The 24,289-nt window shown below is 40.3% G+C and overlaps 1 protein-coding gene across 2 annotated transcripts in view; it reads right to left on the bottom strand.

Annotated features, from left to right (window-relative positions):
- Positions 1 to 24,289, bottom strand: part of EP300 (E1A binding protein p300) — a 65,133-nt gene that overhangs the window by 30,992 nt on the left and 9,852 nt on the right. For both annotated transcript variants that reach the window (XM_062013011.1, XM_062013018.1), the window contains exons 2-9: positions 17,442 to 18,100; positions 8,151 to 8,327; positions 5,759 to 6,020; positions 4,907 to 5,020; positions 3,778 to 4,014; positions 1,076 to 1,169; positions 611 to 745; positions 134 to 251 (exon numbers count right to left, since the gene is read on the bottom strand). In XM_062013011.1, the coding sequence (XP_061868995.1) occupies positions 134 to 251; positions 611 to 745; positions 1,076 to 1,169; positions 3,778 to 4,014; positions 4,907 to 5,020; positions 5,759 to 6,020; positions 8,151 to 8,327; positions 17,442 to 18,100 (1,796 nt within the window). The remainder of the gene's footprint in view (positions 1 to 133; positions 252 to 610; positions 746 to 1,075; positions 1,170 to 3,777; positions 4,015 to 4,906; positions 5,021 to 5,758; positions 6,021 to 8,150; positions 8,328 to 17,441; positions 18,101 to 24,289) is intronic.

Genomic DNA, 24,289 nt, shown 5'->3' with positions numbered 1-24,289 from the left:
GGCCGCATCCAACAGACTAACACACGCGTCTTCAGCCTGGGACTTATTTGTGCTTTCACTCCTCTTCCTCCCCTATCACTAGGGCATCAAGGCAGAGATGCACTCGACCAGTCGACACAGGATGGCACCTCACCCTGCTGTTTGCTGATTCATACATATCCCCTTCCACTTTCCGAGCATATGCCACCAGATTCTCCATACGACGATCCTTCAATGCTGCAGGGTCAGGAGTAGGAAATATGGCTTGGACTCTGTGGAAGGAAGAATTAAAGCATGCAAATGACTGAGATGTCCCCAAACCAAGACATCAGCTCTAAACCCAGTGATCCAAACACAAAGCAGCAAATCTTCCCACAGACTGAGGCACTACTACTGGCACCTGAGGATACTCCTAGTGTTTGTGGCTTGAGTTATGGAGTGGAACATTTCCAGCACAATAGCCCCAACCCAGCAGATGCAGCTCCAGTAACAGTACAGACAGCAAGAACTTACCTTTCAGGCTCCTGCTTTCCCTTCACATGCAGCCTAACCACTTGGGTTTTGCCCCCTACATGCATCCCAAAGGAAGCAACTCACACAAGAGGAGATTGCTTTGCTATTAGCTACTCACAATTTATGAACAAGGTGGTTTCGGAGATCCTGAGTAATGTCTTCATGCCACTGCTTTCGAATTCCAGTATTGGATGGTTGAGCTGTTGGCAGGGCTCCCAAACTGGCAACATTGGCGCTCTCACTCATCATGGGGCTTCAAAAACAGAACAAGAATTGAGGGCAAAAGTCTAGCCCAAGCTTAGTCATCTTACAGTCACAGCCTCTTTTAGAACAGTGTGAGGACAAAGTGCCAGTTCAGCCATTCCCTAATCAATGGACAAACTCGGCAGAAATAGCTGCACAGCCACCAAAACAACGCCATGAAAAAGTACATGCTGTCCCTACCCAAGGATTTGAAAAATGGCAACAAAAGCTACAAAATCCAAAGGCTGGGATTGGCATCAATGGCATTTATCCTACTGTTTATGCGAGAAGTGTCGTGAGACCAAAGCAAAATCACAGGGGTACAAAGAATTCAACTTACTTCTGAGAATTCATGGTTGAATGCAGCATTGAGTCAGGCAGCAGATTAGGGGTTTGAACCCCTACTCCTCCATTTACTCCCATTGGATTTGCACCTAGAAAACAGAAGAATAAGTATTCTTAAATGAACAGCCCATTTGCTGTGCAAAATCAGTACTTGTTCACCAATAACAAGGGTCTAGGCTTTCAAGTACTTTGACTTTTTTTGAAGTGAGTTTAACTACCTGTTAATCTCATTACCCTCTTCCTTTTACAAACTTGGAAAAAGTCTGAGGCACAACATTGGTGACCTTCCCGGGAAGCATCACCTCACATTACTCCTCTGCACATCTTCATAAACTTCTCAATAAGCAAACATTTCAGTTTTTTTTCAAATATCATGTTCCAGAGTAATTTTCTGTGACTCCTCAACTAAACATTCAGCACTACCAACGACTTCTATTTTTTTGTTTAGCAGCAGTTGTTTTTTTTTTTTTTTTGTCATTCAGGGGCCTAGGATATCTATTCACAAAAGCTTCAAAAACACATCAGCTACCACCTACATCTGACAAGGTCCCCTTCTCACCCACTCCATACTTATGGATCCTACAGCTAATTTCAATGTTTGCACTAAGGAGGAAAATATGACAATCCTTTACAGGATTTGTTACATACCAAAATCTGCTTTTCTGAATCACAGCAGATTTCAATCACCAGAAGAAAATCTGCCTCTTTTCTTCACACACTACAGTTAAGACTCAAATAGCGAAGAAAAATGCAGCATAATTCTGTCTGGAGCTTCTGAATAGATCATTCTGTGAAGCTGACTAGCAGCATGAAAGTCATTATCAAGCTTCACATGTATTTAGAACATCTGAATCCTATAGAATCTGTGTTTCAAGCAATATTAGACACTGCGTATAAGAGAAAGCCACTGGAATTAAGTGCCTCAAGCCTAATACATGCCTCTCCTGTTACAACAAAGTCCTTAACAGTATTTTCATAAAGCTGCCTCCAGTTTCCCTTCCCTCAATCACTTTCTTCTTCCCAAATTCACCTTAATGTATAAGAGCAAGCTGTTGCAGAAGACAACTATCAACCTTTGCCTTAACTCTCACTTTTCAAACACCAAACCGAGTCATTAGTTCGATCTTCTTAGGACTGCATCTTTTCCCATTGCTGTCCTCACCAAATCCTGCTGCTTCTCCTAAACTGGTCTTGCTGTCACATAGGTCATGACCTGATAATTCTTGTCTCACCATTTGTATCCATCCTTAGCCACCTGCTCCTAATACTGAAACAACAATCCCAAGTCTACACTCTTCATGCTTGTCCTTTAAGCTTCAGCTCTTTACTTTCAACTCTTTTCATTTGATTCTCTTAACAGTGCTACAAGGAGTACCCAATAAGAATGCACAGGTTAAACTCCCTATAAATTTAAAAAAAATCCAAACAAACAAAACCAAAGCCCCCTTTTATTTTGCTTCAGAAAAATGGATGAGATTCCTTTCAGTCCTTCAAGGCTCTCATGCTAACACGATTCTAGAAACTAGGCCATTTGTAAACCACCAAAATAATATGGTTTTCCATGTTTATTGATGTAATTGTTTTAAGACTTAAGTTCTTGGGAACCTTTTTCCCCTCTCCTTTAAAGAAAAGGTGTTACACACCAGAAAGCAGTTTTAGTAGTATACAACTTGCATGCAATCTATGAGGAACAGTCATCTCAATAGCTAGTACATTCTACCCATTCTACCCTTTGGTGCAGAAATAGCACAAATTGCAGCCCACAACCAACTGCTACTTTCCTCTGTAATTTTTCACATGTAATTTTTCACATGTAATTCACACTCATTCACACACACGTCTTCACATGTAATTTTTCACATGTAATTTTTCACATTTTTCACTATTGAACTCCTGTATGTACACAGCACTCATTCTATGCACATGCTTGTCATGGAGCAAATAGGCAGGACTACTGCAATCCCATATGAGCTTATGATAAACCTCTACCAGCTCATCTTTCCACTTTCCCATTAAAAAAACCAAACACCTCTACTTAAGCAACTCAGAGTTGGGGGTCAAAAAAATTCCAGAGATGTCATCTCAAACTACCAAAATTAGATTCGATGGTAAAAGGTTTATTCATTTGACATTAGTGATAGCTAGGTTAAAGCTACGTAGTTTTTTGTGATTTTGCAATAAAACACACAGACAATTTATAGTGGAGTCCCCATGAGAACATTCAGAGAGAAAGCCTGTTATTTAGTACTTTTCATTTTTAAAACAAACATTACACATCAAAGATTCAACTATAAAATGCTGCAGTCTGAGTGACAAGGAAGTACACTTGAATGCAGGCATCCCAATACATGCTTTCCTATTAAAAACCTATAAACAGCCTGAAATTTGCATTATGCTACAGTCAAAGCTACAAAACAATGTTAAATAAAATGATTTGGAAAATTGTTTAGGAAAACAAAAAGAATCATTTTTTCTAAAGAAAATATTTTTCCCACAGAACTTGTTTTCCAAGAGGAGGCACCTGGGCCCTCTAATGTTCTTGTTCCATTAAGCAGCTTGCTCTCTCAAGCCTTGAAATATTACAAAGCCATACCTTTGCAAATTAGCCATCAGTATTAAGGTTAAGAAAATTTGCATTAGATATAGCATGGGAAAGTTGCCTGTAGTTTGTGTTTTAATAGTAAGAAATGAACTTACTCATAGGATTCATAGGGCGCAGACCCTGGGGTGACTGTCCTTGTTGCTGACTCTTCACTTGAGCCTGGGGCTGTGTCTGCATCTGGTTCCCTTGATAGGTCAGTCCAAGGGCTGCGTAGGCCCTCTCGATGGAGCTGGGGTCTATCTGACTGGTAGTGTTTATGCTGGGAGCCGACTGCTGCCCCACGCCCACGGAGCCAGTGTTTGCAAGTCCTACTGCAGGTCCACCCAGCAGCGCTGGAAGAGACACATCAAGTTAATCAGGACAGTTGCAGGTAGCCAAAGAGGTCCATGAAAGCAGGGAAAGAACGTAAAGAGTGCACAGGCTGTTCAGAACTAAAATATCTCCTTCTAAGAGCATGCAGAGAAGAGGTCAGGTCTGGAAAATCTGTCATGAAACAGGGAGACAAGTTTGGACCCAACCAGTCATTCCAACAACATGCCATTTTCCCCTTGAGCTGCTGAGAGGAAATCCCACTCTTAAGTATTTGGGACACATCTGTTTGCTTCAAACTGAAAACAGGGACACCACGTCCCAGAGGCTAAAGGCAGAAGAGTACACAGAGGTCTTCAACAGCCACTGTAATGCCTCTTTAAAAAAAAAAATAAAAAAGAGAAAGATTTCTTTAAACAAGAAAAGAGCTCACAACACTCATGAGAAGAGTAATATTAAAGAATGGAGTGAAAAAAACCCATACAGGTAACAATGACAATATTTTATATTGCCAAAGGTTTTGGCAGCAAGATCAAGGGGACACAAAGGATGAAGACAGAACCAAATATCATCAGGGCTGAAATGACACAACCCTTTATGTATGTGTACATCATTCTTCACTACCACCATCTCCCAGCTGAATGGGTTCTGAAAAGCCAACCATTTGGTTACGAGTGATGTGACTTGTTCACCCTTACCACTCTCCTGCTAGGAAAATCCAATAAAGTTACAAAGCTTCCATAAACTCTAGCTATTGAAGACAAAAGTAATCTGTGACCCTACAGCAAGAGGAAAACCATAGTACATCTTCCCAGGTTCAAGAGCATCACCTCTATTGCCTAGGTACAAGAAAATTTAACTCCCAACATGCATTTTATGATTTATCCAATACACAGAACTCCCCAGTAGACTTACATTGTTGATTTCTTTTGTCCCCAGCATTTTTCAGAGGCAAACATACGGGACAGTCATGTCTCGTACAATTTTTCCAGTGGGAGATGATTTGTCGGGAAGACGCGCAATGTGCCACTGAGAAAGAGAGCAGAATGAAGAAACTTTCACAAACTACTGTCAGTATTTTCACAGGGTCAACGCAAACTGGATAGGGAGCAACCATTTTTTCTCTTGGGGCCCCCATCTGTATCTAGAGTTCAGCACTAAGTAATCCTGAAAATGCAGCTAGATTTCTTCAAGTACTATTGGCTCAGCTAAAGTTTACTTGAAAGCTCTATTTTACACACCCAAGCTTACAGCTCCCTGGTTTGAAGGATAACATCATATACATCAGGCAGACAGTACGAAGCAATTGGCACAACTCAGATGAGATTAAGCTACCCAAAAGGTAGCACATATTTTCCTTGGCTACTAGGATAGACTAAGTTCGCCAGTACCAGTAGCACTTCCAATTCTTGGCTAGCTATTGCTTGGGATTTCTCTTTTCCATATAAGGGAGATGAGTAGACTCCTACTGGCAGGTTCCTGCTTTGTGTCTACCCTTACCAGAAGGCAGCACTCAAAAGATCTTACAGTGTATTACAAGGTTAAGCAAAACATCTTCGACTCATCTCTTTGTGCCATCTTGTCACTTCCTAACTTACCTAAACTTTAAAGGCTTGGAAAAAAGTTTGAGTCTTAAGGCAATAGATAGGTTAAAAAAAAAAGAGAACCACAACTTCCCAAGCTACCTGCTAGTGCTCCACCTGTTTCTAAGAGCCCTTCTCTTCCTGCAAACTTTGACTGCATTTATATATCCACTCTTCTACTTACCCTGGCAAGATTTGCCAGCCTGACAATGTGTCATGTGGTTCAGGACATTCTTCATGGTTCGGCAGTGAGGGAGGTTGCACTGTCGCACCTCTCCATTGGCCTGTTCTCGTCGCTGACACTTGTGAGCGTGTAAGAGGAGAACGAGTTGCTGCTGAATGAGTTTGCGTTTTTCTGGATCTGCTGTTGGTGCTCCAGACCCCATTCCTTGAGAAGCTGCAGGCCCCATCCCAGCTTGCTGAACCTGGGGAGCCTGCTGCTGGCCCTGGAAAAAGCAGGAAGGAAATTCTCAGAAATAGATTATTGTCAAAAATAGATTTAGCAAGTGAACAACAACAACAAAATGGAAGAGAAACAACTACTGCATTCTGTGACTCAGTGAATAGACCACCTATCTGTGGTTCTGGATGACTCATATTAAATATACCCCATAGCAACAGTCCTGGCAATAATTCTCTTGCCAGCCACAATTTCTTCCCCATATCACTTTCCTATTCCTAGCTCTTGCCTTATCAAAAGCCAGCAGAACTTTGTACAGGTTAATTTGCAGTGCTAGGTCAACCAGAAAATATTAATAGCACACAGATCTCCAACCTCCTCCTCATTTTTGAGGCTCAGAAGTCACACACACAATTTTTGCATGAACAGAATAAAACACCTTTTAGAATGAATAGTTTTTCTTCTATTTCAGTATAAGCTGCCTCAATTACACCATTCCTAGAAAGGAGAACGAAGAGGAAGTTCTGGGAACCTTATTCAATGGGAAACTTGCACATAGGTATTCAAAACAAGAATCTCCTAGTCTCTGCTAGAGATTAAGTATGACTTCAGGAAAACAGAAGTCACAGAACTAATGTTGAGTATGGCAACATCTAGAGCTTCCTCTGTACTTCTGTTTATTTCTTCAGATTTCTTCACATTTCTTTCAGGTGAAGTTTGAGGAGTACTCAGCAAAGAAGTGAGGCTTTAGAGACTGTTGCTTGTATCACTTGAGTTCAACAACTTCTAGTTTATAGCAGACTCTTCAGAGGGTTTTAAAGGATGTTTCTGGAGATTTCCAGATTTTTAAAGCTCAGCTACCTACATTCCTCCTGCAGCTCTTCAATACTGATAATTAACCTTTTATTTTACAAGCAATTACTTCAGTAATTACTCAGTCCTCTCAGAGTCAGTATATGTTCCAGTATGACTCTAACTGACCTGTTTGCAGCCCATCATTCTAAGCAACAACTGAGATTAACAGCAACTTTTCATCCCTAGGTTCAGTAGCAGTTCAACTTCAAAAGAGTTATGTACTCTGCACTGAACATCAGCTCTACAGCTAGGGTAAGTAACTTCTACAGGAAGTTTTGAGTGCTTCTGTATCGGTTCATATAACCTAGCAGTTTGCTAGACTTGCAATGTTTCACATTCAACTTAAAAAACAAAACAAAAATAATGGAATTTAATGTAAAAGTTACCTAGACATGCTTTTTCAGCAACAGTTACTAAGATCAAAAGACTGGCCCTCCTGGAGGGGGCGTGGTAGTGCAATGTGAAGCAGGGAGAAACACAAGCTGTATTCAGAAACGTGAATTTGTTTCTCAAATTAAAAAAAATAATTAAGGGGAGAGAAGGCAGGACATGCTCCATGTCACACCCTAACCAATTTAAGCTTTTAAAATAACACAGCAAACATTCCACCACCAGTGTTAAGTTCAAGCTAGGAAACCCAATGTGAAGGCCTGCCCTTTATAAGCTTGGGCTATCCACTTTTCCTTCCACCCTTACTTCCCTCTTCCTCAAGTCCTGCTGTAATAAGGGGGAAGGGAGGTGGGAGGGCAGAAGAAGGAAGTGGCATCGGGGCTACTACAGCAACAACTGCCAGGGAGCCTACAGCATCAGGACTGTTGTGTGAATGTAATTCAGAACAGGAGTGAACACATGACAGATTTCTAAGCCCTATCATAGGTAACACGTGTTTGAGAAGGGATATTTCTCTCCCAAAAGTATCAGTGAGTGCAAGAAGGAAAACTATCTTCAAGACAAAGTTACACTGAGCAGAAGGGGCCCAATACACCAACCACAAGAGAGGGGATGGGATAGGGGAATTGATGTGTCCAGAGGAGTGAAAAGCTCACTTTGGTTAAGGATCTCCATTTAATTTTCTCTGCTGACAGAGTACGAAGCGCAAAGAGTGGAGGTGCAGCTTATTAACACAAAAAGCACAACTCATCCCTCTGCTTTGTATCAGCCTTTTTAGGAGTTAAAGCTAGTGTATGCATTATGTGTGAATTCAGAGCATGCATTTGTACTGGGTAAGACAGTTGAAAAAATTTATATGGCAACACCTAAACGTATTGTTTTACTTTGGTCTATTACAACATTTTCTGGAGACATCTTTAATTCTACTTACCATGTTAGGCATTCCTGCCCCAGGAACTGGCTTCTTGTCCATTGAAAACTGTGGTAAGCTATTCTGCAATCCAGCTTTATTCTGCATCTGAGGCCCAAGTCCACTGGCTCCAATCTGCTGCCCAGTATTCTGACTATATGGCTGGCTGTAAGGGCTCGGATTGCTCATCATTCCAATCTAGGAATTAAAATGGTACATGTTCATGTAAGAGAGATTAAGTTCAAGGCAAATAAATGCTTCAAAGCAGCAAAAGTGATCACAATTATGAACCAGCTGCAACACAGTAGTAACTCACGTGCCTTCCCTGCTCTTTTATGTGCATGTATTTAGAATCATAGAATGGTAGGCATTGGAAGGGACCTTTAGAGATCATCCAGTCCAAACCCCCTGCAGAAGCAAGTTCACCTAGATCAGGTTGCATAGGAACATGTCCAGGTGGGTCTTGAAGATCTCCAAGGAAGGAGACTCCACACCCTCCCTGGGCAGCCTGTGCCGGGGCTCCCTCACCTGAGCAGTGAAGTATTTTTTCTTACGTTTAAGTGGAACTTTGTGTTCCAGCTTCATCCCGTTACCCCTTGTCCTGTTGCTAGCTACAACAGAAAAAAGGGATGCCCCAACCCCCTGACACCCACCATTTAGATATTTGTAAATGTTAATAAGATTTCCTCTCAGTCTCCTCTTCTCTAGACTAAACAGCCCAAAATGATTTACCTACCCATCATAGAACATTAACTCCTCAACTAGACAGTTCCTACAAAGATGATGAAGCAAACTTCCCAACTTTTGAGATCAGTCTGGTCAGAACTGGCCTGAATATTTCTTTATAAAAGATTTTGTTCAACAGATTTCTCATTTCAGCTTTCCCAATCACAAAGTTATATGATGGACTATATATCTCACAAGTCTGGGGGATTTTTCTGCTTCTTGAATCTGTGCAGACTTCAAATGGAGACAAATAGCACATTTGTATCAGCAGGGTCTATCCCAAAAACTTCCTACCCCACTGTCAGCACTCCCACAGGTCCTCTCCAGACAGCCATAACAACACACATCCACATTTCTGGTACACAATCATTTCCAATTTAAGACAATACCATAAGCATAGGTAACACCACACACAGTCACAGTAACTCCTTTGCAGTGAGCAGTACCAGAGTTCAAAGGACATGGCAGGAAGAAACTCTGAAAAATAAAGCAGGCTCAGATCCAAGCTTCAGGAAAAGGGACACAAAGTTCACTAAAGAACCTGCCAATTTAGACATCTGATACACACAAGTGAATTCCCTTGAGGACAGACCCCCTCCTTCACACACAAGCAATAACCATAATTGCACAGCAGTAATTCATTGGAGATCAATGAAAAGAATCTCTACACATAGCAGATTAACAAACTACGCAACAGTCAGGCAGAATGAAAAAAGCTTCCTTTTCTCCATCTCTTTGGCACCACCTCTGTTGTGTCTTGACTGCGACGAAGACACACGTGGTAAGCAATGAGGCAGCTGCTGCCAAAACCAGAACAGGTAAGGCTCAAACCCTTCTCACTTCCCCTTCAGAAGTCTAATAAGATATTATGTGCAAGCAAGCCGAGCACAAGGGAAAGGGAAAGCAAAACAAAACACAAGCAATTACTTTCAGGACTCTTCCCAATCATTACTGTTACCTCAAACTGACCAACAGGCTCAAGATAGCGAAACACTGACAGTGGAAGTTATTTCCTTAGGAAAACAAGGTGTGGTTTCCTGTAAGAGAGTGATCCATGGCCCCAGAAAGGGTTTTGAAAGCAGGTAGATCCCCAAACCCCCAAAATTTCTAAGTTTTCACATTCATTTAACGATTATAATTCCTAAAGTTAGCTTACTCCTTAGAGTACACTAAAGCCCATCACTGACACTGCCCTTATATTACTCCTGCAACTTACGCTGCTATGAACCTTAAAAAAAAACCCCTAACAATTCAGAATTGAAGGATGAAGGCACACGTTCACACCCTAGTGTCACTGGGAGAAATTCTGTTGATAGCAAAGGATTCAAAATAACTGTGGCCTGACAAGCCATTTGTCCCAGCTGCAGGGCGAGAAACCCAAACCTAGACTTAAAAAAGCACCTTTGCTATGTCATCCAAGACACAGCTTTGTAATGAAATTCAGGGATGAGGTTTGACCATGCCAATCAGCTTTTTTATCTGCAACACAGCTGAACACAAACCTCATGTACAGCATTTGGCCTTTTCAAATGTATCCATCAAGTCAGCCCAGCACAAAGATCTCTGACGTTTTCTCAAGCATGAGACATTGGTACTGTTTGGGGTTCAAAATCAGCCCCCTCAAACAAGGCTGTCTCCACGGAAGAAACACAGGTTTCCAACTCTCTCTAGGACTGAGTGATATCATCCACTCCCACCAAGGAGACTTTTTCCACGTCACTGCACCCTGGCAGGGACCTGTCAGCAGCTGAGCACACATCCACCTCAGCCCAGTTGCTCCTGACAGGCGTTATCCTCAGTTCCTATGCAACCTACAGGAGATGCAAAGACCACTGATGCACAGGCCAGGTGGGAGGACAAGCGTGCCAAACTGAATTCAAAAGCTATACACTCAAACAACGCCTAAGAAGGATGCTAAAAAACCAAATACCTCATGGTCTCCTGGTCTCCAGCAGACATCACTTGGTCTAGGTGAGACTGACACCTGCCAGACTCACAACTGAACCTCACAGCAATGCCCCCTGAGTCCTGCCATCAGACCCACTAACCTGACACCAATAACCTGCATGCAACTCTCGACTGAGTTAAGAGAAGGGTCATTTGGGAGATTCTTCACCTGACACAAGGTGGCCTTATGACCTGGGTACAAGAAATGGGAGCATGCTCATCTGCTTTGACACGTTCAGAAACATGAATAAAAGAAAACTTTAAACAGGAAGAAATGGATGACCTCATGACTACAGAAGGGAGATAAAAATAACCGTGCAAAATTTTATCTGTAGGAAACAACCAGAAAGACTGACATTTAGTTCGTAAACATATTAATAGTCTATTGGAAGGGGCAGATAAACAATCGAGTGCAGAACCAGCCTAAGAAAGGTGGTGTTAGTACCACTGCATGAGAAAAGTACAAGGTTTCATCTGCAACACTATGCAAAAACACACATAGCTGAATCATAACTACAGGTCAGCAAGTGCAACTTCTACTCACTCCTTCCCCTGGCACCAGCTCCTTGCACTGCTCTTCCCATTTCTCCTCTTACTCATTTAATCTGTTGTTTTTCTTCCTCTCCTCACAGTCTCAAATTATGTTTATCACATATGCAAGGACTTGCACACAAGGAAGAGCAGACAGAAATCCACATCACAGTAAAAAAGAGGAGGAAACAAGGAAAACAGCAAAAGATGATGATGCGTGGCTAACAGACAACAAAGGCAAATCTCCAACGGTTATACCTTCTATGCACACAATGGAAAACAACTTGACTTTCCTGCCTCCAATGGCAGCAAGCACTGTCATTACCAGAATGGTGGAACACTTACTTACACCTCTCATCATGTAAAGGGCATGGATGACACGAGATCAGAAAACACCCTAGTTCACAAGCACAAGCAGCATCAGATAGGGCTCTTCAGACACTCCTCCCATCTGAGAACAACAGCTATAAAAGTAGAGGAAATTCCCCAAAGTTTTGTTCTAATGCCATGGAACACATGCATCTTCAGTTTGGAAGAAGGTCAAATAACTAATCCTACTTCTAGTTTTACTGTCGATACCACAGAGTACAAATTGAGGAGGAATACATGTTGCAGCTGTGCACATAGACATTACAAACGTTCTGCTCTTTATAAAAACAACTGCTTCACTGACAGTATAATATTTGAAAGGCAACCAGATATCAGCAACAGTATTGAACAAAAATCTGTTTTAAGATTTGCAAAGATTAACGTAAGCATGGCAAAGTAAAGAAATAGAATTAAGCTTTCATAACGTTCTTCCAAATAATCCAACATTTACAAGATCAACTGCATATCTCTATCAAGGTAAACTCAGTGCATGTACTAGTTTAAGACCACACTGATGGTATATGGTATATTCCACATCCACAAGTTCACAAGTGGAAATTAACTAACTTTCCTGCTTCAGGAAAGGTAGTTTTATTAAATTCCATCTGGCTCTTCAGAATTTATTGTACATCACTTTCTAGTGGTATTCTACTGACTGGTAGATCATTCCTGCACCCAGACATAACCTAACAACAAAACTTTGTTAGTGCTACCTGCTGCATTCTTTCCAAGGACTGTTATTGAACATTATTCCTTGCACTTGACTGCATAATGTTTTAAGGTACTGTGGTGGTTTAGCCAGGTGTCCACCAAGTGATAAAATCACTCCCTCTCCTAAACTGGAGGAGAGAGAGAGAAATATAACAAACAGTTTGTGAGCTGAGATAAGGAGAGAGAGATCACACCCAGCAACTAGCATCATAGGCAAAACAGACGCAACTTGGGGAGAAAAAGGTTTGATTTATGAAAGGAACAATAGAAAAACAAGGAAATAAGAAATAAAACTGAAACTTAAAACACCTCCCCCACACCTCCTTCTTCCCATGACTTTCCTTCCTTCCCCCCCTAGCGGCACAGGAGATGGGGGTTATAGTCAGCTTATTACAGATGGACTTTGCTGCTGCTTCTTCTCAGGGGGAGGCCTCCTCACACTTCCCAATGCTACACTGTCTCCAACAGGAGACAGTCCTTCATGAACTTCTCCAACATGGTTCCTTCCCATAGGCTATAGTTCCTCACAAACTGCTCCGCCATGGGGCTTCACACAGGAGCAGCTCCTCACACCCTGCCCCAACGTGGGTCATCCGCTGGCAGAACAATCCTTCAGGTACCGACTGCTCCAGCCTGAGTCCCTCACAGGATCACAAGTCCTGACAGCAAACCTGCTCTGGTGTGGGCTCCTTTCTTCCTACAGACTCTCTGGTCCTGCCAGGAACTTGCTCCAGGTTGAGCTTCACAGATTCACAGCCTCCTTCAGGCATCCACCCGCTCTGGCATGGGGTCCTCCACAGGCTGCAAGTGGGTCTCTGCTACCTGGTGGCCTCCATGGGGACAATCCACCTCACCATAGTCCTCACACCACAGGTCACAGAGGAGTCTTTCTTTCAGGGTCTAAGCACTTTCCTTCTCCACTGACCTTGGTGTCTGCAGACATGTTTTCACATTCTCACTGCCTGTTGCTGCTGAAGTTTAGCAACTACGCAACAACTTCCCCTTCTCAAATACATGATTCACAGAGGCGTTACCTCCATCACTAATTGGCCAGGCCTGGTTCAAGTGTGGGTCTATCTTCGAATTGACTGGCCCTATCAGCTACAGGGGAAGCTTCTGGCAGCTCTTTGTTTTAAACCCTGCTACGAAAAACCTGGCAAAACCACTACAGGTACCTATTGCAAGACACTAGGCATTATTTCACTCCCATCTGTGCAAAAAACTTCACTATCCCGTCCAAGACAGATTAGATTCAAACACAACTCTTTTCTGTTTCACTGCTTCCTCACACATACACTCCTCCCTTACACTGGGATAAAGCGAGCAGTTACTCATATTTTTACTTTGATTCACCAAAGAAAAAGCAAAGGACCAGAACACACACAGCTATAATTAATGGATTACTGTACTTGACTGGATGGCATGCTTGGTCACAGAGCCTAAACAGTATGGATATTTGTACCTATTGAATCAAAGAGTTCATGAAAATAATAATTCAACCAAGAACACTGGCCTTCTACCTAAAATGAGACACTGAATATGTTAACACTAAGGAACACGAGGTGCTTTTATTTTTGTTATTTAATTTTACAACTTGAGGGTAACATCTTCATTCTCTCTGCAACTTTGAACAGAACTTTATTAATCTGAAGTTTCTTATTCTTCTACTTAAAGGAAGTTACGTAGATTCTGAAAAACTGTATTTGTCTTGTTAAAGTATTACCATCAATTCTTCTTAGCAGAGGTTAAACTGGTAAAACCAAGTATGTTCATTATAATAGGAGAGAAACCTGTATATGCTCAAACAGTAAACCAAATGACAGTTACTATTGGAACTCTAAACATTTTCAGTAATTTCACATGCAAGTGAAATCCATAGCAGAGGAAGCAGTAATGCCCTTACTCATCTGAACTGACTTCACGTCCATTTCATTATTGAGTAACAGAACATGTCTTGAGTCAGTGGGACATGAAATGTAAATGACTTGAAGCCCAGGTGACCTTATAACACTTTTTGATAGAACATTGCTATCACAGAAGTGCACTACTCATAGGCAAGATATCCTCCTACCCAGTAAGAGGCTGGACGATGAGACCAACTGAGCACTCTCAACAGAACCCAGTGGAACAAAGGGAATGTTTAAACTAGATACAATTCCAGATCAAGAATAGCACACAACAGGAAACATGCATTTGTTCTTACTATAGAGCCTGCATTTGCTGTTTACTTTTCAATTTATCAAAGCTGTAAAACTACCTAGTGAAAGAAAAAGAAAAAAAAAAAGCTTAAAACACTGAATGAATCAAAGCATTATGAACAATCTCCAAGCCTCCATTTTAAGAGTAATAGGCCTGTCTGTCATACTCCTAACTCGCACACAACCAAGCACATGGAAAACAAAAAGCTCTTCAAGAAAGCAAAACTTGTCACAATTCCTTTCCTCTCCAGATTTCTAACAGTTTCTTTCAGACTAGACTTTCACAAGCATTTTTAAGCTGATACTTTCACCACAGCAGAGTCCATACCCTCCCCCACCTCAGACTGGCAAGATCAATTCCTTTACTATGTCCCCTTCCTAAAATCAGCACTACCTTTCCAACTGATAAGTACTAAATGACCAGACCAACAACAGCAAACTTATTTTTTTTAAATGATCATGAGAGTTCCGAGCCTGGATTAATTTCTCACACAGTCTGACATGAAACTGGCACAGAGATGACATGCAGACAGAACTGCTTCTGTGTATGTCAGTGACTGCTTACATCATACATAAAACTACAGCATTAGACCATAGGATGTGACAGATTGTGACAGTACGAGTTTACATATATCAAGTGATCCCAAATCAATCATTTACATTGACATTTGGGATTTTGAGTCCTAAAAAGTAACACACACAAGTAAGGTTGGAAAGTACATGGCTAATGCATAAAGCAAGTGTTCCACTCTGTTGTTAACCAATGTTTTGGGAGGAGAGAAAGAAATGCTTCACTAACTCCATAGGACAACAAAATAAAGCAAAACCACAACCACTTTTGCTTTCAAAACTGACTGCCCACTTGGAGCTCCTCGTTACTGTTAGAAGAGCTTAACATCTTTCCCTTCTATTTAATTAACATCCCAGGAAACCTAAGCTATTCCTCCATACAAACCATTGCAAACACACCTCTGCATTAATGGGAGAGAACTCAGAGGCAGCCCTCCTCTCACCTAAAGGGGCTGCCTCGGACAAACAAGTCCAATCTAATTTTTTCTCCTACTGAAGGCCAGCTCCTGGATAACGTGCTTTTTTTTTTGTAGCAATGAAGGAAACCTACAGAAGTTACAACAAAACCTCCCACATTAACAGCATCACACTACTAAATTTACCAAGTTTAAAAAACAGCTTTTAAAACCAACTGCTTAGGGTCCTCTGTTTTCATCTGCTTTTTGTGGATTTGTAGGTGGGGAAAAAAATGAAAGCAGATGGGTGCAGAGATAAAATGGTCAGACATTACTGTTGTCAGATCTTGCTAACTCCACTGCATGAAGCGAAACACAGGCTTCCTGCCAACAACCAAACCAATTGAAGACATTCTGGAATTTCAGCCTCCATTTCAGACTGTTCTTTCTCATCCGGCAGTTTCAACTCCTTTAAGGAGGCTACACGCACACTACTTACACTAAAAGTTTCAAGTTTTTTTTTAAATCAGCAAGAAGTCTAAGGATTTTTTAACCAGACTGGGACTATGAACTGAAATCCAGAAGTTACGTATTTGGCCTCAATATTCCCAAAAGCATAAAGTTTTCTTACTTAAGAGGGACAGTACATTTTCAAGGAAGACAATCTCATTTCAGACTACATCAGTGAAGACCTTGATAGGGTCCTTTCTTTACTTCTAGATAAACGGGTTTATGACAGCATATAACCCTACTTTACCTCTGATAAGTAAGGATTAAGTAGTTGCATTTCACACAAATACCTAACACATCAATTTTTGACACTGAATCCAGCTTTCTGAAGATCAACTTTTTTTTGGTTCTTTGTTTTGGCTTTTTCTTGTTTATTTGGTATTTTACAACCAAGGAATAATGAAGAAGACTTGATATAATTCTAACACAGAAATACTTCTAGGTAGTTATAGATTTCGTTCCACCATAACCATACAAAATTCTCTGCTATCAGGCAAAAATATCTGAACTGACCAGACTGCAAAAAAATCAACCCACTACTAGAAATATATGTAACTACATCTATATCTCAGAACTATTGTTCACAGCACACTGAGCTTAAGCTAACAGCTAAGACCAAAGAACTTAATATTTAATAATGTTCACAAGACACTAAAATAACTTTACTCAGTTTATTAAAATTTCCCTCTCCACTGTATTTTGTTTTCCCCAGCTTACTGGTTTACTCTTCTACAACCAAAGCATTTGAAAATTTTAGAACTAGAATTGAGTTGGATTAATTATCTTTTAAGAACCCAACATTTGTCTTCAGGTCATTATGCAAGCATTTCTTCTCCCCCATTAACTCAAATACCTATTTCTTAACAACGACAATGTATATCTTAGTACATAGAGTGTATCTATCCATTCAAACCTGTAGGAGTCTCTTAGCCCCTATTACAGCATAAACACTCAGTTGATCTCTGTAGCACTCAAGTGCTACAAACAAAAAGGCATAATAATATCTCAAAGATCCTGATGGATTCCCATCACACCCTCAACAGCAGCATCCCATTATTTGGGAAAACACATTTGTGAACTAAGTATAAAACAGAATAAAACACAACCAAGTTACTTTTCCAGAACAGGCTTTGTAATCTAGCAGTAGTCTTGCTTGTTGTAAAAGACTCAATTTTCACCACCCAAAACTGCACAAATTCCACTTCAGCAGCATATAAACGATTTAGCATGTGATCCAGGACTCTTAAAAGAAAGAAACCCTGTTCTATAGAATCCATACTGCAGAGGAATAAATTGTACAAAACAAAGTCAATGACAAGAAGGAAATTAATAAAGTGAAATTTAGCTTGTCTTACCTTGTTCATGGCTCCAGGCTGTGGCCCTCTCAGTCCAGCCTGTCCTCCCATCTGTGGAGAGCCTTGTTGCAGTGTCTCAGCCAACAAGTTACCAGCACTACCCATTCCTGGGTTTGGGTACTGCATATTAGGTCGCGCTCTGCCTGCTCCAATCGAACCGTTCATGACTTGCCCCTGCATCATCCCCTGTCCGTTGCCTGCTGCCAACATCCCAGGATTCATGCCAGCATTCATCCCTGTGTTCATTCCCATGCCAGGCTGGTTAACTGGGCTGTTTACTGTTGGCATCATTCCTGCTGTGGATTGGGCTGAAGGACCCTGGTTTGGTCCACTTGCACCCATTGCCATATTGGGAGAAGTCAATCCAGCCTGTGCCATGGGGCTTTTCACCATGCTGTTTAACATTCCCATTCCAGGACTATTTTGTTGGGTTTGACTGGCCATGCCCTGGCCAGGGCCACCAACCCCCATATTAAGATTTGGGGAGCTACCAGCCCGTAAAAGTTCAGACAACTGCTTGTGTTTAGAGGCAGCATCTTGTGCCAGGCCAAGGCTGGTCTGCAGCTGATTAATGTCACCACCATTGGTGAGTCCCAGTTCTGTGGAGTTGATCAGTTCATCTGGCAAGTCATGTTCGAGATCAAAGAGAGATCCAAAATCTGAAAAACAAACCAAAGTTTATATGAGGTCAGAGCAGTCAGTAATGTCTTGAAGAAAAATCTCACTCATTTTTTAATTTCAAGTGACAAGCAGCATTTGACATGCTGCATTCCAGCAAAATTCCCGTATCGGTCGTTATTGAAAACTATCCAATTTATCAAAATGAAAGTAATTTCTAAGCTTCACAGAACCCAAACTAGAGAAGACCATTCTACTTCATTCTACTTCTCCTACAACAGTTTGTGTGGAACTATGATCTGTTGAGAAATTTGACAAGGAAAGGGAGGAAAAAAAAACAATTTAAAAATCAGTTAGCCATTGGAATTACACATCAATTATTACAAAGAATTAAAAGGTTGATGGAAAAGCACCATCTTTCATTTTTAACTTTCACTAAACTGTCACTTTCAGAACAGACATAACTAATATAGTACAGTTTCAAAAAAGTTTACTATTTATAAAATAAGAAATAGTGGTTTAGTTGTGGTATTTGAGGTTTTTTTGTTTTGCTTTGTTTTGTTTTTTGTTGGGTAGTACTTTTTGGTTGTTTTTTTAATCTTCTACATGCAGCCATTCCCAGCACAGAACTACCAGATTCCATTGAACTTCACTGGACAATCAGTATCTTTCTACAAATAAACACTGTCAGAAAATAATCAAAGTAATCCTCCTGGCCAGAAAGCTGTAAAAAACACTAGAATATCTCTCAAAACTACCTCTCAACCTCGCAAAATAATCCCCAAGGTAACCAACTGGAGAAAGATTACTGTTTGGGATATATAGATACAACATCACACTACTCAGAATCAATCTGCTCAAGAAAGCAAGAATTTCTATCTGCAGAAGCAGGACACGTCTTGATCTGTATATTTTATTGTGGCAATTAAAACAAAAATTACCTGAAAGTTTATGACTAAAAGCTGTATGACAATAGCTGCACACGATTAGGTTGTAACTCTTAATATCTGGAATCTGAGAATATCTAGTAGTAGGGTTTTTTTAATCTCAACTACTGGAACTCTTCAGCACTGCTTCTGTCAGAAAAGTCATTTCACGGATGCTATGCAAGAGGTATTCCACTGCATTTTCCAAACCTTCAGATATAGACAATGACCTAAAATATTACTCATTATCTCAGCGACTGCATTTAAAAGGAAATATCAATTAGACTAAATTCTAGAGAGCCTGGCAAGATGACTTGGTGCAAATATTAATGGAAGAAGACTATAGTTAAACTGTACGTAAATCAGAAAAGCCCATCAGCATTCAAAATCTGTTGAAAATGTTTCACACCATACCATACCCAAATTGCCATGTTCCAGTACTAACAGAGTTGCTACAACTTTGCAACTGTTTTCACACATAAGATCATGACTTAAGAAAATATGGTATAAGGTTTGCAAGAATGCAGGTATACTACAAGAGAGGAAGTTTTACAACTCCATTGATATGTTCCTCACAATTGCAAAGCACCAGAGACGGAATGAGAATTTCCACTGAGAAGCTATGCTTTCAATTATTAAAATCAGTGAGCACATTCATCATTAACGTATATCTCATGCGAGGAAGTTTTGCTTTGCAGCACATACTACCCATCTTTCACTTGCATCACTGGTATTCTTCAGTATGACTGGTAGTTCTGAAGATTCAGAAGTGAAGAAAGAATCAGAAGAACACAGCTTTCTCAAAGTTTTCCATTTAAAACAATGATTTCAGAGTTTTGTGTCAGCAGACTTATCTCAAATCATACACACTCCAAAAACTTACAGTGCTTGGTGGTTAGTAAAGAATTAAATATTGATGAACATAGGAAGAGTTACAGGGAGAAGAATCCTAAAATTAGAGGGACAGGTCAAGAAAATGAAGAAAGCAATAAAAAAAATACAAGTAATTTAAAAATGTGACTTCAATAGGCATCTTAAGATCAGGACACCTTTAACAAGCAAATATTGAAGCACTATATCCAGAAAACACTGTGGCTAAATAACCTGACAAACAGCCTATGAACAAGGAAGGATTAAAAAACACGTTCAGTAATTCACACATTAGTCTACTGTCCAGTGAAATTAAAGTGTCTGGGAAGAAGATGAGCCAGCACAAACCCTGTACCTACATGACCATAAATGCAGCACACAGCTACCTCCCACCTGCAAACAGGGAAGCAGCTGTTGAGACAAAGATGCCCACACAGCTCACAGTTCTGACTGATTGTAGCCGGAGAAAGAATAGGCACAGCTTCCAGGACAGGGCAAGTCCCAAAGCAAAAATCCCCACTTCATCTTTCCTGAGATCAGACCATTGTATATTAAACCTTCCAACACCACCACCTGTTAAGTGATCTGCAAATATCTAAATATGAAAAAGTAATTAATTTTTCAAACCACCACAGAAAGCTTCTCAAAAAGACAGTTAGATAATGTCAGGTGTGACACTGTGGAAGCAGTGGCACAATTCTTGTTTTAAGAGACAACGATTTGCTCATTTTTCTTCAGAAGAAAACATTTATCTGCTTCTCTGAAAAGCTCATTCGTTTTTAAACTCCCTCCTTCTCATAAATAAGTAGATAATTCCAGCTTTAAGGCTTACTCACTCATATCCAACTGGAATATCCAGTTATGAGCTACCTGAGCTCCTTGGCCTCCCTTCATTCCGTGCCACCCATTAACAGGAAGAAAAATGTCATAAAAACTCTTAAGTGTTTTGAATTTTTTTTATTAATGTCTAAAAATACAACAACAGCTACATTAAAAAGAAAAAGACACCTTCAAAACTAAATAGTTGCAAAATAATCCCAATTGGATTAGTTCTTTACACAAGAAATGTAAACTATTCTTTCAGTGGAAGACAAAATTGTTCGGATTTTTAATCCTAGAGAACATACAATACAAGGCTCACTATAAAAGAATATTATCAGTTACAAGCCAAAACCATAAGTAGTAAATACCAACAATGCAGTACTCTGGTGTGAGTTTGTTCTTTTTGTCTTTTCTAGAAACAAAGCACGCTTCAAAATCTTCTTCAGACAGTGGATAAACAACAAAACTAGAAAAAACTTTCAGTTGTCTAGTCAACTATGGAAATGATATTTCTAGTCAACTGCTAAGAAACAGAAGTTTTCACATACATGACTGAAATACAGCCACAAAAGACTCTGAAGATCATTAAGACAGTGAGTGTATCTAGAAACAGTTGCAATCCATCCCACAGTCTTTTACATATAATACCTATGCCTAAAGCCCACGGTAGAGTTTTATCTATGACCAATACAAAAACCTGAAAAGGTTGGGCCAGACAGTTCACAGACTACATGAAGACAATGGCACATATACTCACACAAGAAATGAAGGCATAGCTTAAGACAAATGAGATTAAAAAAAAAATATCCAGAGAACTGACTGACTCTCCAGTACACAGAGTCCACTGCTAGTCTTGCAATCTGTCACAGCAAAGACACATGTGAAGATTTTCATACTAACAAAATAAAGATTGTGGGAAGAGGAAGAAGGAAGATTAATCCTGCAAAGGTTTGTTTACCTGATTCACAATCCCTCGAGACATTAGGGTATAATCAGACAAAAAAAGTGAGATGTAACAGAAGAGACTGTATTTGGCCCAAGAGCTCCAAAACATCCAGTAATAAGCAGGCAGTAAGTGGTAGAGCAAAATTTTGATCTCAATACAGTAGCACAGAGTGATTCCACATTATGTTATTGATGATATTGTTAGTGTATTTCTTTCCACAGGTAACAAGAATATACAGAGTACATTCCTATTGCCACCTAAGACTCAAGAAAAGAGAAGGAAAGTACTTTCTCGAAACAACATCTATGTAGGCAATCAGAAAGCCTTAACCTGAGGTACTCTCAACTTGCAATGGCACGTAACTCCGTTTAGGAACTGCATCACTACTGACCACCTAAAAATCTCTTTTTTATGGGCAAGAAACTGGCCTGACTTGCCCTTGCTACATCAGCTCTGTAGGGAGAAAATGGGTCAGAAAAGAATGAATGAAGTAATCTTAACTGCATCCTAAACTGTGAGAGAGCAACTTAAGAAAAATCAGTGTGCTAACTTGTTGAATGCTATGGATTATGTTCTTAATTTTGGACCGAACTTCTACGAAGTCTGCCTTTGACCATGTCTGACAAGGCAAGATACAAGGACACTGCCAGTCTGGGTTGGAAATCCACCCGACACAAAAAAGGACATTAAACTAGTACAGATTCAGAGTGTGAAACCAAAATCCTTCAGTCGGTAACGCCTTGTTGGTCTGCTGGAGGGCAAAAATGGGTATATGCAGATAGGAAGGGAACACTCCTATGTGCGCAAACACACCAAATCAGTTTCATTTTAGAAATTATTACAAATCAGTTTCAAGAGAAAAGTTCACAGCCAAACTAACAAGGTGCCTTACCGAGTGATCAATTTTCAAAGGAGGTAAAGTGTTCAGTTCAAGTTAGTTTTACTGCAAGAGCACCTGGCAGCACCAGGAGTGTAAAAGCTCTCATAGCATGCAAGGCAAGAGTAGAGATTTCTGACAAAGCTTACAATGCAAGGAGAAAATATCCACACTAACACCTTAGCAAAGAAACTGACATGTGGGTTCAAGTGGTATATGTTAAAGTTTCTTCTAAGTACCTTCTGGTCTACAGTCATGATTCATTTATTTTCATGTTTCTGGATTACAACAGAACATTATTCACTTTTCTGCATAAAACAAGCATTTCAACACAGAGATCACCTGGTTCTAACCAATAAGCTGCAATGAATAATGGTCATTTCTAAGAACTTGCCCGCATGCTACAAAATATCAAGGCTGCTTTACTCTCCCTGTGTACTATACCCTCAGACTAAAGATGTACAAGCATTCAGTCTCAAAGAAGAGTTAGTACCTCCAAAGTGCACAGAGATGCCTGAGGAATCCTGCATGTAAGACAAAAATCTACTCCAGTGCCTACCTAGTTGCTGATCTTAGAGGTAAGAGACTTCACAGTTCCTGTCCCTGCATCCCATTTACTATATTATATTCTGAACACAGACATATCAAATCAGAAAACTGCTTAACAGTCACTTTTTTTGCACAAATGTTTCTGGGCTCCAGAAACCTATCAATGGATCAAATTATATCACAGTCGTTAGATTCACAATAAAACAAGTGGACAAGGCTTAACACAGGACACTAAAAACAAAGCATGCATGTGACAGAGTTGACAGGCACCACAAAGTATGTTGGACTACACAGAAAACATGATACCTTTGCCACGCTTTCAGACAAAGAACAACAGTAAGTTGCCGAGGTCAGTATCTTCCCTGTATGGTGACATGAAAGCTACCCAGGACCTGAACAGTCCCTAGATGTAACAGAGAAAGTGCCCAGAGGACACAACCACTATTCCAGAGAAACCTGCCATTCAAGCTTGCAGCCAATCACCACCAGCATTACCTGAAATGTCCTTAAACAAAGCCAGAACTCAAAACAGAAAAAAAAGAACAAAAAAGTCAGGAGGAGACACATTCTCAAAGATGGTTCTCAGCTGCCCATGAAAAATGCAGATGCAAAGGTGAAGCACAGACTTGAAAGAAAGTGGTAATAAAGAAAGTCACCAATTCCCAAGGCCTCTGCTATGGTGGAAAAATAAGCCAGACAGGTTCACAGTTTTATTGGGGGGAAAAAAACCCCAAAACTACACTATGTCTAAGAAAGAGGCAAAAACTACTACCATGTGGGTGTGAGAGAACTTTACTACACAATATTTTGGAAATCAGATTTATTCTTACCATTAAAGGCCACTAAAGAGAAGGCTTTTCACATAGATCCTGTATAAAGTTACAATTACCAAATGGTAACACAAATTCTGCCAAATTTTTCCCACCCTAACTTAAAATGTAGAGTTGAGATTAATCTACTAATTTGATGCAAAACAAAAGGGCAAAAATTCAACATCAGCCTGAAATATTACTGTCTAGACTCATTGCAACTACTGCTTCAAAAATCATGGGACATTAGTCCCTGTATAATCCTAATAATTCATCTCTGAAGTGGAAGCATGATGCTGAGGTACTTCTTATCATTTACATGACAGCAACCGAGAATTATTCTTCTGTATCACGTTATTTGGGTAACAATCTTCAGAGTTATACTTTGATACTAATTCTGTTCCCTGCAAGACACTGGGGAAGCACTGCCT

The sequence above is a fragment of the Colius striatus genome, chromosome 1 (genome assembly GCF_028858725.1).
Source record: "Colius striatus isolate bColStr4 chromosome 1, bColStr4.1.hap1, whole genome shotgun sequence".
In the NCBI taxonomy this organism is placed as follows: Eukaryota; Metazoa; Chordata; class Aves; order Coliiformes; family Coliidae; genus Colius; species Colius striatus.
This window is presented reverse-complemented; position numbering and strand designations above follow the sequence as displayed.